Source organism: Poecile atricapillus, chromosome 1 (genome assembly GCF_030490865.1).
Source record: "Poecile atricapillus isolate bPoeAtr1 chromosome 1, bPoeAtr1.hap1, whole genome shotgun sequence".
Classification (NCBI taxonomy): domain Eukaryota; kingdom Metazoa; phylum Chordata; class Aves; order Passeriformes; family Paridae; genus Poecile; species Poecile atricapillus.
In genome coordinates, this window is record NC_081249.1 from 70,536,985 (window position 1) to 70,553,921 (window position 16,937).

The 16,937-nt window shown below is 35.1% G+C and overlaps 1 protein-coding gene across 5 annotated transcripts in view; it reads right to left on the bottom strand.

The window, feature by feature from the left end:
- Positions 1–606: 606 nt before the first annotated feature.
- NUP58 (nucleoporin 58) overlaps positions 607–16,937 on the bottom strand; it is a 36,352-nt gene continuing 20,021 nt past the window's right edge. For 2 of the 5 annotated variants that reach the window (XM_058856686.1, XM_058856676.1), the window contains exons 13-16: positions 16,654–16,855; positions 10,668–10,766; positions 7,781–7,876; positions 607–2,555 (exon numbers count right to left, since the gene is read on the bottom strand). In XM_058856686.1, coding sequence (XP_058712669.1) covers positions 2,386–2,555; positions 7,781–7,876; positions 10,668–10,766; positions 16,654–16,855 — 567 coding nt within the window. In that variant the 3' untranslated portion in view covers positions 607–2,385. The remainder of the gene's footprint in view (positions 2,556–7,780; positions 7,877–10,667; positions 10,767–16,653; positions 16,856–16,937) is intronic. The other 3 variants (XM_058856709.1, XM_058856704.1, XM_058856696.1) reach the window with 2 other exon arrangements.

The window sequence follows — 16,937 nt, forward strand, 5'->3', positions numbered from 1 at the left end:
AAAGATACAAACTAACAGAAAACCAAGGTCTTGCACTGGACTTGAACCTTCTTCCAAACCAAACTTTTCTTTCTTTAAAGAACAGACAATCTAGACTTAATTTCATGGCTTTTAAATATACATCAGCTTCTTAACCTGCTTCTAGAAAACCAAGGCACACCTTGAATGCATTTGTATTTTACAATCTAATCATATTAACATGTCTTTAAATTCGGGGGGGGAAGGGGCGGGGGAAAGAAATTTGAAACAGTGCCTGCAGTGCTGATCCCTGAAAATCATGGCTAAATTCAACCACCCAAGTAATAGTCTAGGAATATAATTATTTTAAATTCCATTTTTACTTTAGCTTGTATGACTATATGTGATTATTCTGTTATATAGAATATAGAATTATATGTGAAGAAATTCTAGACAACCCCACAATACCTCCCTTTACCCCCTTCTCCCTCCACACTTTCAATCCAGGATCAAGGCCCTAACTTCTGCAAGAACAATTCTGCACTATACGAACTCTAAGAGGAACAGTTCTACATATTAGCCAATGAGGTTTTCACTTCTCCTGTAATGTAGGAGAATGACAGGAAATGATCTTTCAGATAGGCAATATGTATTACAAGGATCACAGCATTATTGTTTTATTGTTTGCACAATGGTAAGTTGCACATATGGACAAACAGTACACATTTAGAATTAATTTCACAAATTAATACACTGTAAGAGTCCAGTGGTTTAACATATTAACTATTAAAAAAAGAAGTAACAAAAGATTACAAACATTACAGTTTTGACTGCAGCCCAATAAAAGTTTAAAAACAGGTTGAAATCAAAATAAACCGTAAGCTTTATTTTTATTGTGACATAAAAAAAAACCACATATCCCTTCCTAAGAGACTGCTCACAAAGATGCAATAACATACAAGTACAAAAATGAAGAATTCTGTGCTCAGTTTCCCCTTAATTTTATCAGATGAACATTTGTCAAAGAGCAATCACTGCTGAATGCAGACACGTCCAAAACATACAAAATCATAGTAACACTTTAACAATAGAAAGCAAATAACAAAATCTCTACATAAAATCAACTTGGCTCCAAAGTTTCATGCTCACACATCAACCTGGTATCATTATTTGCAAGGAATTAATTGACCTATTATTTCCTTAAGATATTTTCCTGGACATTCCTAGTGCACACCAAATTGAAGATGCAGAACAACAAGCTATGATTTGTGGTATGTGAGATTCACAAACTAGTACTGGAATAGCTTTATCCTTCAAATTACATAATTTTTCTCCTCTGTTCTTGAGCAGCAGGTTATTGTACTACACCTTGTTTGAAAGCCGATGCCCAACAGCTTTTAAGGCAGTACTGACGACAAGCTCATGAATCAACTTGGGTTTGGAACACTTAATTTGGGTTTTCATTAGGACAGTGCATCCTATCTCCCTCAAATGCAGGGAAAAGCTCATCCAGCCTGATAACTCGTCCTTGTAGCATCCTGAGCTTTCAGCTGATATCCTGCAATGCCCTACTCTTCAGCTCAGGAGAAAAACAACCAAAACACTTTGGGAACATTACCTATGAAATGTCTGTGCTGAAATCTCAGATTCTTCTTTAGAGCTGGCTGCTAAATGGGCCAAGAAAAAGGTTAAAATAACCAAATCAAAACATCTATTAACCACTACCTACCAAACTTTATGAAATAGTAAACATTGTATTTCAGCTGGTTTTAAACAACAAAACACAGAAGCAATGATGACACAGCCTGGGACCCACTATTTGAAATTCATAGAAACATCAAAATATGGGACCACAGGGCAACATGGAGAAACAAAACACACAAAGAAAAGGAGATCTGTCTGTGGGGGAAGGTATCCACATCTGTGTTTTATACATATATATATATACACATACATACACACAGATGTGTGCACTGTACTGTATATATTTACATCCATATACACAAAAACACCCTGAAGTAGATTTAAAGGCCATATCCAGGAACAGAAGATATGAACTCTAGTATTTGTACTAGAATATATTTTATCTGTACAAAAAAAACCAAACAAATATGCATATATTCATATGGTATAAAGCTTATTAACAAAAAATATTCTGCTACTAACATTAGGTTAAATAGATGATTTTACAAGATTCTTTAATAATAATGCAGTATAGAACATTTCTAAAACTAGGGCCCAAAATAAAAATACATAAACGGGTTTCTATTCACAAGAAAATAGCTGTTCAATATGATTTCACTAGGGAAAAGTAGCAAAATTTTTTATAAATCTCCTGGGATGCAATTTAATTAATGTATCAATCTAGAAAAATAGACTTTTCAGATGAAGAAAGTTGATGCACTTCCCCCTCCCTAAAAGGGGTGCCTATCTTTTCCCTCGCTTGTTTCCAGCTGGAGGTTTCTTCAGCTGAAGAAGTTGCCCTCCTGTCCCAAAGCCTGCAGATGCAGGATTAGACACCCCGAACGTCAGGCCAGCTGATGCTGTGATGCCAGGATTGCTGAAGTTAAACCCAGACGTAGTCGAGCTCCCAAAGCCTTATGGGGGAGGGAAAAATATTTTAAAACATCAGTTATATCAGGATTGTAAATTTGTTCTCCTTGAAGTTTTTAACACCAGCCACTTTGTTACCAGCAGTTAAAAGCACTGTTACTGTTTAGCTGTTACTTCAGCTAAAAGTAACACTTTTTACCAACGTGGATCAACAATGGTAAATCACATTGCTAGAGCACTTGGACTTGCCATGGCAACTTGGACATTGCAGCAGTAACAGAGGTTACCTGAGTGAGTGCAAACAATTATATCCTAAATCACAAGTCTATTATACCATTATCCATACAAGAGCAGCATACCAAGTCCCACTGAAATTGTACAACAGAAGAGCCATAATTCCTCGAATTCTCAGCATAAACATGCAGCGCACTCCTAAGGTGGAAGGGAAGGCAGCAGGTACAGGTGGACCACGGACCACTCACTTCACTCACAACAGAGAAATGTCAAAGCTGGAGTCAGGAGTGCTTAGCCTTCTTCCTCCCGACTTGGCTACCTTTGCCTGCCTTTATAACATATGTGGCACAAACCACACCTTTTATGTGAGGCAGAAAAGGCTCAAAAAGTCCTTGACAAGCTGTTTGTATTTAAAAACATCCTTTATGACAAACCAAAAAACAGCACTGGAAACAAAGCTTTGGAAAAACTGAATGACTGGCTGAGCAAACCATGCTATTTTAACTCCTCTATCAAGGTAAACTCTACAGTTTCCAGCAACAGTTACAATAACTCATTTCACTTTCTTTTATAAATTTGTATCAGTTATGTGTAATCAGCTTAGATAATAATTGCAACTACTAAAGAATACTAGAAATTTCTCAAAGATTACTTAATAAGAAGCAGAACTTCATAACTTCACCTTTTTTTGTCTCAAGAGACCACAAAATAATAGGTAAGACACAAGCAAGTTCAGATTTTAAAAAAGAGTGTCATGGCAGTGTATGAAAACCTGCAAACAATTAAGATAATAAGAAAAATGGGACTGGTTCACAATCAAGAGAGAGTATATTCTCAATATGCATTACTTTCTATTGCTTCATTAGTTCTCTAGCAGACAGGTGAAGCAATCCTTTGGTCATATCAGTATGTTCAACTCAATGCCTAAAATATTTTTGGAGTACAGAAATAAAAGCCCAACTGGTTGTCTCACCAGAATCCTAAAGTTGCTCTCACAAGCCTGATGTCTTCTGTTCTCTCACTTGTTACTGACACTCTGCAATAAGAACTACTTCAAAACTTAACATTAAACTCTTCCTCCTGCAGCGTCTGGACTCGGGTTACACACATTGTCTTGTCAAGAAAATTCATTATCAACATTCCAGTAACTTATAGTCCTACAGCATGCGGTTGCCTGTACAGAACCAATTGTCAGTGTAATGGCTGTGCAGATCTTGAGTGTGACTAAAGATAGTGACTGGTAGTGTTCATTTGGGTCTTGTCTAAATTTTGTGGATAATTTGTCTCTCATCCTAGAATGTAAGGGGTCAAACACATGCAAGTGTTACTCCATTTCCCTGATAACTCTGAATCGAAGCTAAAATGTATCAGAGAGTCTCATGAATGACAAAAAAGGTTACCTTTTTACTTCACCTATGTGAGATAACAGGGAAGCATTGCTTCCCATAGAAAACATCATGAATGCCATTCATAATAAAGTTGCATGTGAACTACAGTGTCAGGAGTTCAGTAGGCAAGTGTTCATAAATTACCTCCACTTTGATACTTCTAGATGGAGGGATTATTTTGAAGTACGCAGAGAAGACTTTATTTGAATAATATTACAGTAAGAGGTACATAAACTATGAGACAGAAGACTGAGAACATGCTTACTAATTTAGATACAACCTGGAAAGCAATAGCTGTTCTGTTAGAAGTGACATTAAGGGCCTCCACAGAAGTTTAGAAAGGCAGATGTGAAATTCATCTATATGGTTTTCTCCTGTCATGGCAGCATAATAAGGCCAAGGTACCAAATTTTGTTACAAGTAAACCAAATCCTAAAGCTGAACATTCAAATGCAAAATCTTCAGGAAAAAAACTGGAACAAGGTATACATTGAGTGTTTTTCCTGTTGCAAGAAAAGACAATCACAGAGTAGCTCAGTTTAGATGGAAGACTCACAAAGTCTTGAACCATAAGTACATGTGACCACCAAGGTACTTTCTGAAAATAGTATTATTTATATGTGAAAAGTGATTTCAGGAAGTAAATTACAACCTGCCCGTCAAGGACACAGCCTTGACATCTCCCTGAAGGGCATTAAGATCTTACTTTATTCACTGGGCTTGTGCATCTCTGCTTCCAGCAAACCCTTTAGTTTGGTAAGCCAAAGATGAATACACTCCTTCCCACAACAGTTTTGGTTTTTTTGTAATTTTAATATTACAAGGAGAAACAGCAGTTCATCAGATAGCAATCTATTCCTGCTTTCATCTCCCATACCACAATGGGTGCTCCAGATCAAAAAGTATTTCAAGAGCAGCTTTAACTGATTTATTATAGCCTCTCTATGTAAAAGCTGCTCATGGATTATATTAAGGTCTGTTTTTCAGCAGTATGAGTGCATCCAGCCATGATCCCACTTGATTATCTCTTATCTTGTCTACCGAGGCTGCAATTCTTCAATAAAAATAAGTCTCCAACAAAAATTTTCAACTCAGATCTTCAAAGTATACTTAGCATCTGTTTTCACAAAAATTGTGTTTGTGCACTCCCCCTCCTCTTAAAATTTTATTAAATTATAAAGCAAATTCAATGGTGATTTTTTTTTTCCTTTTCCCATTACTTTGAGAGTCTTTTACAATATGTCCTTTACAATAAGCACACTAACGTCAGCCCATTTGGTTGCCATTAAATGAGTAAGAATTAAATGGGACTTGTTTTGGAGTCAGCTTTCCACAGCGTCTCTGTGTGTTTCAGAGGGACACCTGAGACACTGTTCCATCTTGCAACTGTGACCACTAAGGAAATTGAAAGGAGACTGAAGCTGCTCTGCTTTACGTCTACTGATGAACACAACAACTATTCCTGGACCAAGTCAAATTTACTATTAGAAGATGCTCAAAGACTACCAGAACATTCAGAATTTTCTCCTCAAATGCACAAACTGAAATTGAGAAAAGCAGTAAGACCACTACAAACATTTTCTCATCTTTTAAAACAATTAAACCTAACTCATAAAAATCAAACACTTGACAGAACCAATTTGGGGATCTATAATTATCTATAATTTCAGTTTTAAGGTAAGATCAGACTGATAGAAAATCTGTGGAGGAGAGTTGGGGCAGCCTAAGCAGCCTGGAACAGTGTGTGTTGGAACACACACTTACCTAGTGTTCCCAGACACAGTCTGGGAAAATACCTAATGGCTCATACCTAAACCCAAGCAGCAACAATTGTGAATTCCATAACCCATATCCAACCCACTTTCCTAGCTTTTTCAAAGCAACAGATTCAGAAACAAGATGCCACCATTATACTGTAACATAAAGCAGATTATGCTTTGAGGATCCTGTAAACAATACCTAAGAAGTAGGACACAATAAATTTTAAAATAGTATATATAACCTGGCTAGCCTCAGGTTTCTTTCAAACCCATTTATACACCCTCAATAAAATTGAAGATCATATGCAATCCAGATGCCATATGACATAAGGTTCTGGATAGAAAAGGTAAAAGTTAGTGTGTTTCTGGGCTACGAAATTTTTAATAGCAGTTTCTATTCCATAATCCCAGTCTAAAGATTTGATGACCACTTGATTTTCTAAGCACAAAATGACAGAAATTATACTTCATCTGTTTTTATTCAGCTACTTTCTGTAGCTGAGACTCTTTTGAGGTAACTGACAATGTTCATTTTATTGGGTGCAATCCCCTCATTTGCAAAAGAAACTGATGGCACTGACTCCATGACAAAATCTGATTTGAAGGAAATGGTATCTAAGTTGCCTCTGCACACCCAACACAGCTAAGAAAGACTTGTTATTTACTTTGACTTAATACTTCCGTAGTGATGGACAACTGATCCATACAAGTTAGTTTTCTAATTCTATTTTTATTATGTTAAAAACTAAATTATTAACTTTGCAATCCAGCAGCTTTAAATGCTGCAATATTACTCAGAAATAATAGGCTACAAGATAAAAATACAAGCAGTGTAAGTCTTCCAACTGTTTCTCATACTAAGAACTAAGTAAAATAAGGTTGATGCTTGGACACCAGACACTGTAGAGAGAGCTCCATCAAGAACTTACTAGGTTGTAAACATTCATGAATGTTACACAGTCAGCTTAGTGAGCCATTTCCACCTTAAAATGCAAAGCTGAAAAAATTTTACAGGCCTAACAGCTCATCAGTAATCAAGGAGAATCCAGAATATAAATCATAGCACTTCCTAACAAATACCAGCAAAATGTTGGTTTTTTCTAATAGCCGTTGAACAAAAGATTTTTCTTGAGACATGATCCTTCTTCAAAGTGCCACTTAAAAAAGATTTTAAGACAGACTACAGAAACTATTTGTATACTAATAGCTTAGTAAGCTATTACTCCTATTTAAAAGGTAGAGATGTCAGCTATATTTCAGACTTCTGAAATATAAGGCACAATAGCATCCATAATTTAATTTTATCACACCTCCACAAAAATTAAATCAAAATAGCTAAATGAGTACTGTGTAGTTCAAATGCCACAGAAATGTTTTCAAAGTAGTTAATATATAATGAATTATGAACATATACAGAGATACAATACATATAACTTACTATTCAAATAGAGTAAGCATTTATACATTTTCAAGGAAACTTCTGGACTTCCAGAATATAATTTTAACTTTATTTGTAAATACAGTAAGTCAAATTACTAGTATATTTGTCACTAATTTATACACTAATTTCAATCAGTAACTGATTCCAAAGCATTCAAGTGACAACTGCTCTTCTGTATATGAGGCTGCACTTGATCTCCTGCTTCCACTCCTAACTAGACAGACACCATGAAATGGGAAACATTAATGCTCACTCAATACTGTCTACGTAGGGGACCTCTAACAGAACCCAGAAACTTACCAGAAAATGTGTCTTTAGTAAGTAGTTAATAGTGATAGACACATGCAACTTTAAGCAATCCATTTATTGGAATGAGTGCAGTAGTTTAATTATAAGACTTGCTTTAAGATAAACTTGATTTCTGAATTCAAAAGTAACAAACCAACCTGCACTTAGACTTCCTGATGGTTTACTTGTAGTTCCAAACCCAAATGATGACGCTCCTGTGGCACTACTTCCAAAGGCAGAGCTACTTCCAAATCCTAGTAGAATAATAATAAAGACATACAACAAAAAAAATTACAGACACAGCAATTAAAGACACATAGGTTTCAGGTGATATTCTAAACCCCAACATAATTCTAAGCATTGTTTGGTAAACAAATATTCCTAAGACTATTGCCTGAAGAGTATTTATCCTTGACACAGCACTGTGTTAAGAACAGTGCAAACTGGAAAGCACTAAGAAAAGCACTACCTTCAAAATCCAAAACTGAGTAAAGAAAAAGTTATAAAAACAGGTGGTGTGAACTACCAGAGTTTAAGAAATTTCTATTCAAATGCTGTTAAATGAGCTAAAACTAAGAAATTTCAGATACAAGTTACATGACTTTTATTACAAAAAGTCACAATCTTCATCTACAACTCTAAAAAAAAAAGAATTATGCTTAAAACTGAGTAAGCATTTCTCTTCAGTTTACACTTGGCTTATTTTAGAGTTGTTCCCCTCTCAAGTTATTAGGGATCAGCTTTATCTAGGAATCCAGAAAATAGATTAAATAGAGAATAGAAATAAATTTCACAATATTTAATGTGAAAAATCATCATAGAAGGGCAGCCATAAATGTATAGCTGTGACAAAATTAAATTGATTTTTTAATTGACATTCATCATTTCATAACACAAATTTTTTAATGTTTGAAATTGTGTTAATAGTATGAGGTCACTTTGAAGGAAAAGTAAATTGGTATTTGCAGTCTGAAATAGAGGCTAGACAACAGGAACTGTAAGAAAACTATATACTCTGATTTTGGCTGTCTTAGGTTTTCAAAAAAAAACCCAGTTTTTGTATTTATCTTTAAGGAAATCATGTTCCCATCTTAACTTTTCAAGAATCAAGAAAAATCCTTTTATTTACTGCAAACTGAGCCTTTACCATTTCCTTTACAGAAATGTTTTTGAGATTTTAAAACCAGTAAGGACTAACACACTATCTGGAGCAGTGCCCTCTAGTTTTCTGAGATTTTTAAATCCAAGGGGTATTAAGGGTAGGTAATGGCAAGTATCATTTCCATGTAAGACAGTTCATTTAAATGACACACTCTTTTGTCCTATCTAGGTTGAAATTCATAACCAATGATCAGGCAAGGCGTTTGCAAATATTTAATGAAGCATAGGATCTATGCTAATAATTTATATACCTCAATGCAAAAGCCTCTGTTTGTCACTGACAAAGTACACAGAGCATTAATCAAGGAAAGAGAGCAAAATTTCCCAATTAAAATGGCACTTCCAGAGCATACACCAGAAAATGTCCTGTTCAAAAACCTAAATCCCTAGGATTAGAAACTCAAACTTAAGTAATAATTCAGCCAATTTGTTTCCAAGAACACACCTACAGCCTATTTTTCAGGTATGTATTTATTCTTCTATATTTGCTTCTATCAGATAGTCTAATGGATTTGTTAAAAGACATTTTGCAAATTAATAATGCAAGCAAATATCTTCCTAGGCAGAGAGCTAGGAAAAAAAAGAGAAAACAAGAAGTCAGGTTTTTTGGACAGAACTAAAAGCAGTTGGAACAGTCATTTATTTACATTGGTATGACTGGTGAACCATCTTTAGTCTACAATTTTTTCATCAGAAATTTAAGAATTTTATGGGTTTTTTTGTTTTGCTTTTTTTTAAGCATTTAAAACGTTGCAGGAAAACTTGGCAATTCCAAATTTCCTTTAAGCCCATTATTTTCACTTTTTTTCTTGTTTAGGTATACAGATTTTCTTTATCTGAAAACACTTAAAATCTGATGAGAAGGGACACATTTTAAAGTGTTTTCAAGGTGATTATTTAAGGTAAAACTCATGTAATGTTCAGGTTACATCATCTTTCCAACACTGAGTGACACAATTATTTTAAATACATTACAACACTGACTCATATGTTCAGCTCATAGGGAAAATGTAGGAATGGGGACTGAGGTTGCAGAGAAAGGAGGATGGAACAAGAAAAATTATGTTTGTGCTTAGCAGATGTAACAATTTTCCTTGCAAACCCTATAAAAGCTTCAGAAGCCATTAGTATCTGTAGGGGCCCAACTTATATAAACAGGAACTTTACATGCCGATTAGATTCTACTAATCACATAAATTCTTTCTGTAGCTCTAGTGTTGAGAACACATTACATTTAAAATAAAAGATCTACAGTAATTTAGAATTTTTTTTTTAATATCACCTACTTTTTCACAGTCATGCGTCCTCCTGGAATATAGTCCCTACCAGCACTATTAACATTTTAGTAAGTATTTTTCCCTCACTCTCACATGTTGCTTTTTCAGCTGGGGGAGGTATTTTTTTCCCCACCCCACTGCGGCACACAGTGACTACTAAAGCAAATAGATTTCAGGACCACAGAACTGCAGTAACTTTTTAACATTTATTCTTATGTTAATACAAGCAGAAATAGGTCCCTATAGTTAAAAGGTGAAAAACTTCCACAGATTACCTACAGTGTGATATAATGTCTCAGGTGCCTAACTTTCATAAAGGTAAACTTCAGCCAAGCTGTAGTTCCAACGTACTTGATCTCCTTCCCTAGCTTTTAGAGCACAACTTCTCTGTGATTGCCTAATCCTGTTCATCTTGGGGTTTCACTACAATGGCTTAGCCCTAGCAACTCCTTCTGCAAGGCAGGAAGAAGCCTGGAAAGCACAGACCTGCCGAATTGTCAGGTGTTTCCCTGAAACAGATCATCCTCTTAGTGGAGTTAAAGGTCTGCAAGAGATTCAGCTGTGCAGCATCATAATTCAATGAAAGATTAGAAAAGTTAAAGTGTACCTCCAAGGCTTGAAGAACCTAAGCCACTTGATTGCAAGCCAGTGCCAATACCTGAGCCGAATGGCGTTCCAAAACTAACTCCCAGAGATGGCTGTGGCCCTGGTACAAAAAAAATGAGAACAAACTTGCCTTACTCTTTGATAGTAAAGAGGTCCTTTATTTACTTATTCAAGTATTTGATAATGTGAACATCATTGCTTTCAACAAATCCCATTAAGATCCGAGATTTTACCTCATCAAAGTTTCTCACTTAACTGTCTGCCTCTATATTGACTTGGCAAAAATCTAAGAAAATAATGATTGTAATAAGGTGAAACTAACCAAAACTAGTAACATAAGAACAGAATTTAGTATTTTTAAAAGTTAACCAGTCTCACCTTAAACTTTAAAATGTCAATAAAACCCCTGAAAGAACTCATAGGTAACAACATTTTGCCACCTGTATTAATGAAATCAGAGTAAGGGAGAACTTTCAAATTAAAAATGTAAGAACTGACACTAATGTAATTAAAACTGTATTATTTAAAATTGATTTAATAAATAGGATTCTTCAAAACTACAAGTATTCCATCCAAATTTAAACAGAACACTAAGATAAAAAACAAGACAATGACTTTATTTTATTAAATTTATTGTTCATTTTTAAGCAAGTCAATTACACAGTAACATGACAATTCATTTTTTTTCCACACAAGTGATAACTGAGTTCTGTTAAGCTCTGCTACATAACACCATTCAATAAGGTAAACTAGTCAAACCACCTGTTTAAATAACCATTTACAAAAGGCACAGTTCTGTGTACCTTAATGAATTAGATACATTCAAAATTTCAGAGTTTGTTCCATAATTTAAAGAAGCTGACAGTACTTCCCCTGCATATTCACATTAAGATGCAGGGCTGTCAAGAAACAATTTCAGTCTGCCATGATGAAATTTACAGTCTCATTCCTTTTTTGACCTTAACCTTGGGGAATAAAGAACCAACTCGCTAGGCCATCACTAACACATTTTAAAATAATTAATTCTGATAAATAATTAATATATTTTAGACAGTTTTCACAGTACAATCTTCTATTCCTGTCTTTTTCAAACAGTTTTCAGTGCACTATTTTAAAAGTTTAACCATTAAAGATAAAGTACAGTGCCAAACTCTTAATCCACAGACATCCGCACGTCTGCTCAAGATGGCCTTCTCCATCTTTGAACATACTTGACATCCTATATCTGTGAAAGTGATGATTTATTCAAATATTACTATAAAGCTCAGATGATTTTGACCTTTTTCCTAAATCATTATCACATCTGGGCTGTTTTCACTCAAAATTTCCCATTTTGAACATTTATATAGAGTTTTAAAATGTGAATATTTCAAGCTCTTAAAATAATTTCAGTATTTGAAGATTTAAATGGAAAATCATTTTGAATCAAGTGAAAGGCACTGTATGTTGAAAAGTAACATCTTTTGCTAGGAACACAAAATTCTTAGGTGATCCAAGCTGAGTAACATCTGTATACTTCAAGTAGTGTTAAAACTAAATTTTAAGGGCAACTAAAGTTGTTAGCCTTCAGTCTCTGCTTAGCAGAAAATACCTGGAAAACCCAAGCTATTTCTTCCACTTAAAAAAAAGTATATCAGATGTTGCAGTTACAAATTTCCACAAATTTCAAACTAAAGTTGTTTACATCCAGTTTAAATACTGACATCTACCTAGCAGCTCTTAAAAAAAAGAAACAAAAATTAACAATAAAAAACCAAAACCCCCTACACAAGTCAGTGATCTAATTAACTAAAAGAACCCGAAAACACATATCCAGTTCCTTCTCAAGTACACAGGTTTCTATCTCAATAGGAGGCACTGCTAGTGGAAGACCTTATAAACAAAACACTACAGTCCTCCAGGCCAAGCTTTTTACCAAATGCAACATGCTTTTTTTAGAGTCAGTATAAAACATTATACTAAAACACCTCAGATCATATAAAACAGGATCTTATGCTGTAGACTAACAAACTTTTTATTGAGCAACAGCATATGATATGTTGATTTTGTACCATAAGGTTCTGAAGGTATCATCACTGCTTATAGTTCTAGTAAGTAAACATGATCTTCAATAGCAAAAGACTAGTAAGACTCTTTGATGCCGAGCGTATTAGCAAGAAAAAAAAATGGCACTTTCGGCTATTACAGGTACAAGACAAATTATTTATAACAAGTATTTTAACATTTTAAAACTTGATGTATTTGGCCTGTAGAGCACTTCAGTTTAATGAATAGGACCCATTACAGAGAGTCAGACAGGTCAGACAGATTGCCTACTGATGTTCCGCAGTTTTTTGAATTACAGCTGGTCCAGACAGTGAGTAAATTTAGCATCACAATTTAGATCTAATTCTGACAAAGGAATACACTGGTTAATTTTAACCAAGGTCAATATCAAACCGTACAATAAAACTAATAAAAACAATAAAAGCTTTAAGTGCTATAAAGATTTCAGTATCCTTTCCCATTAGAACTTCAATCTCATACTAAGTCAAAACATAAAGTGTGCTAACAGCTTTATATAATGCTTTGACTAACTGTACTTCACCAGTTAAGGACCAGTTAAGGGTGAGTTTCTCAGTGGGTTATTTCTAGAGGAGAAAAGGTGAGCTTCAAGAAAAGCATTTATTTAAGACAATTGAATCTTACCCAAAAAACATCAGTTGCAGCCACATGCATTTACAGGTCTCAGCGCACTAGGCTTTAATTTCCTTTGCAATCTTTTACTGTGATCCCATCAATAATAACAGGTAGATTAGCCACCACCATCTGAACTTCCACACTGTTCAAGATTGCTCAGGGAGGGTGCAAGTGAGGCAGTGTTTAAAACTCTAGCTGCTACTGCTGAAAAGAATGACCAGCCTCACTGCTACCAAAAAAGCTGTGCTCAGAACGGAAGTGCCAAACTAGGGAGAAAGGTTATGTACAGCCAAAACTTAGCATAATTTCAGTAATTCTAGCTTAAAAAAACTGCACAAAAATTGTGCTTTAATGTGCACACCACAGTCCTGATTATCCATACCAGGTGAGCAGTGGAGTGCATTTTTGCTCCCTTTCTTACATATGGCCAGGACTCACTGGCTTTATTTATTTCAATAGAAGCCAGAAAAGTCTTGGCATACAGAGAGAACACAGGGTGCATATCTACACCCAGGAACTGGGGAAACATTCCCTGATCCCACAGCTTAGATGTAGCTACTAAACTTTTGACTTCTGAAAATAAATGTAAAATAAATTATTATTTATCTTTTTCAGAGAAAGAACAGTAACTAACTCTTAAGTTAATCTTACAAAATACTTAACCATGTAAACATTAAATAATTTTTAAAAGAGACTAAGCCTGACATCCTGATCCCTCAATACTAAAGTACTATATATTACATTTTTCATCAAAAATTCTATAAAGGCCAGATTAATTTTCTTGTTTGATTCTCATTTTCAGAAGTAGTAACAGCAGATCAGGTATCAATTACACAGACATCCCTTAGCCATCCCCTTGCATGCACCTCTTTTCAGTCTTTTTTCTCAGAACCTTTTACCCTCATCTATCCCACCCTTCAGGATCCACATCGTGCAAAGAAATATGTGATTTTAACTTCTAGCAGATACTATATCCAATTCACAACAACAGAATAAAAAACTAAAACATGCATTGCATTACTACAGCAAATGGCCATCTGAAAATTCAAACAATGAAAAGGAAATGAAGAGGAGGCAATCCTTAAAGATTCCTGCAAAACTGAACAGATTCTTCTCCAAAACAAAAAGTGGCAGCCTTAATCTGAAACTAGGAAAAAGTCAAGCACCGAAATCAGTAATTTAGGAAAGCTACAAAATGTTCCCATCAAACAAGCTTTTAGGACTTCAAGATATCTTTGAAATAGTTTAGCCTGACTAATTTTACTTTTGATCTAGCGAGAACTCCAAGTACTTTTCATTCATCTAACCCTAAGGAGTTTCAAGTACTCCTAAAGTGCCACTCAGAACATCAATCTATTTCTACTTCTTCAGGTCCTCCAGTGAATTGCACAGAGGGTAAAAGTACTCAGAATGAAAAAGTAGTGAAAAGATTGTTGTCTGCTTCTCTTGGCATGTTTGATATAAGTTAATGGCTTTGTTCTATCTGCATAACGCCTGCAGTTGGCACAATTTTGGGTTTTGAAATACTCTGCCGAAACAATCACAAAAGAAGAGACAAACCCCAAACCAACCTTTACACACTCCCCTTTGTTCCTTTCACTACAAAATGTTAGAAAATATCTCAAGCTATAGAGTCACATTACCTCAGTTGTGTTGGTACAGGCCAATTCTGCCATTTGTTTTTTCCCCCCTCCTCCTCTTTGTTCCTATTACTAAGAGAATGTTCACAAAGTCATGCCATCAGTGGCTTAAGTTTATTGAAGTTATTAGCAGTTCCCTTCAATCAGGACTAGAAAATTCAGGAACTTCAAATCCCTCACCTCAATTCATAAAAATGCAGGAATGATTTTAAATGTGACATCCCAAGTGAATGACTTTCATAAAAAAACAATCCTGTAATGACCACAGCGTCTTTAAAAAAACAAATACAAGATAAGGAAAAAGATGAGGAGTAAATTACTTTGGCAACATTAGGTTGCACAAACAGCGTGCAACAATACTACTATCTGTATTAAAACCTCTGAGGGGTAACATGACATTAACTCATGTTTTCTGTCTAAAACCAAACTCTTTTGAAGGTGCCACTTCAACAAAATTTTCACGGATTAACATAGCAACAACAGAAAGACTGTGGTCTATGACTGAAATTTCAAAAAACAGTATTTCACAAAGATTTTGAGTTCTGTTCAAAAGTACTTTGGCATACTTGTAATTTAAACACATCTCCCTGCTATTTAGAAGCACGAGGGCTGGAAGCATATTGTACCTTTCTTATGAAAAGGCAAGGGCAATCTAACAATGTATCAAACTTAACATGGTTCCTGCATGTCTCTAATTAGCATCATTCAAAATATCACTGCTGTTACAAGACCAGAAAAAGCACTATCACTTTCAGTACACCTATGTGAATAACATTTTAGAAAATTAAAGGTAGAATGAAGCTACCTACGTGTCTCATAATTTGCTGACATAGATATATATCCTTGTTCAAGTAAAATTAAATGGGATTAACCTTATTTTTGTTCCCTGATGACATAAATTCAGTTGTCTGTATTCTGAAATCCCTCTCAGAGAGGGTTGGTTAGTATAGCAACGTCAATTAAGGTGCCTTAAATTATTTCTTTTGCCATATGTATCCATTCTTTATTCACAGTGGGTCATGCACGTCCTCTATTTTGGTCTTCCTTTTACTCACATGCACAGGCAGAACCACTGACCCACTCAACTTTCTCTACTAACTATTCACAATAGCAAAATGGCCAGCAAAATGACAGCTCCAACATCATACTGACAAAGGAATTGGCTACAAAATAAGCCAGGCATTTGATTTCCTATTCTACAGAGATTTGCTTCATTATCCTTCCTGTTCTACAGCATTTTTCATTTTACAGTTCCAAAGTGCTATATAAAAATGCATTATTAATTTTACATAAGGAAAAGATAATATGCATTTAGATATTCTCTCCTCTCCAATTTAAAATAATTTACTGTAATGATACAATTTCTGGAAAGAGGCTATTCTACATGTATTCAGAGATGTTACTTAAGAGTGAAGACTCACATTCCAAGGGGTAAGTTAGAACAATACAGTAAGTATCACTAATACAAGTAAATTCACAAGATTTAGTATCTGTTGTATAATTATTGCTAAGTCTACCCTGCATTTTTCTATTGGCTATGTATCAGTAACTTCGCTCATCACAATGTTTAGATTTTTAGCCTAACACAAAGGAAGACCTCATAGAAAATGTTACATGAATTTACTATTGTCGTAACACTAATAATCTATAACTTGAATGCACTCAGACCTGTAGCAGGCTGTTGCTGCTGAGTAAGTGTTGCAGCCATTGCAACGGCTGCTGCATTTGGTATGTTGCTGAAAGGGGTCGGTCCAGTGGTAACGCGTGGCGCGCTTTGCCACTTCTTAGCTTCTGTTCGTCTTGCCTCAAATACATCCATGGCATCTCCCAGAAAGCTTTTCCTGTAGCCAAGGTATTGGTCTTTGAGTATCTGAAGAGGATGGGAGGAAGCTATTTTAGTTCCATGTATCAGACATAAACCCTTAACTTAATAAGGAAAGAGACACTGAGTT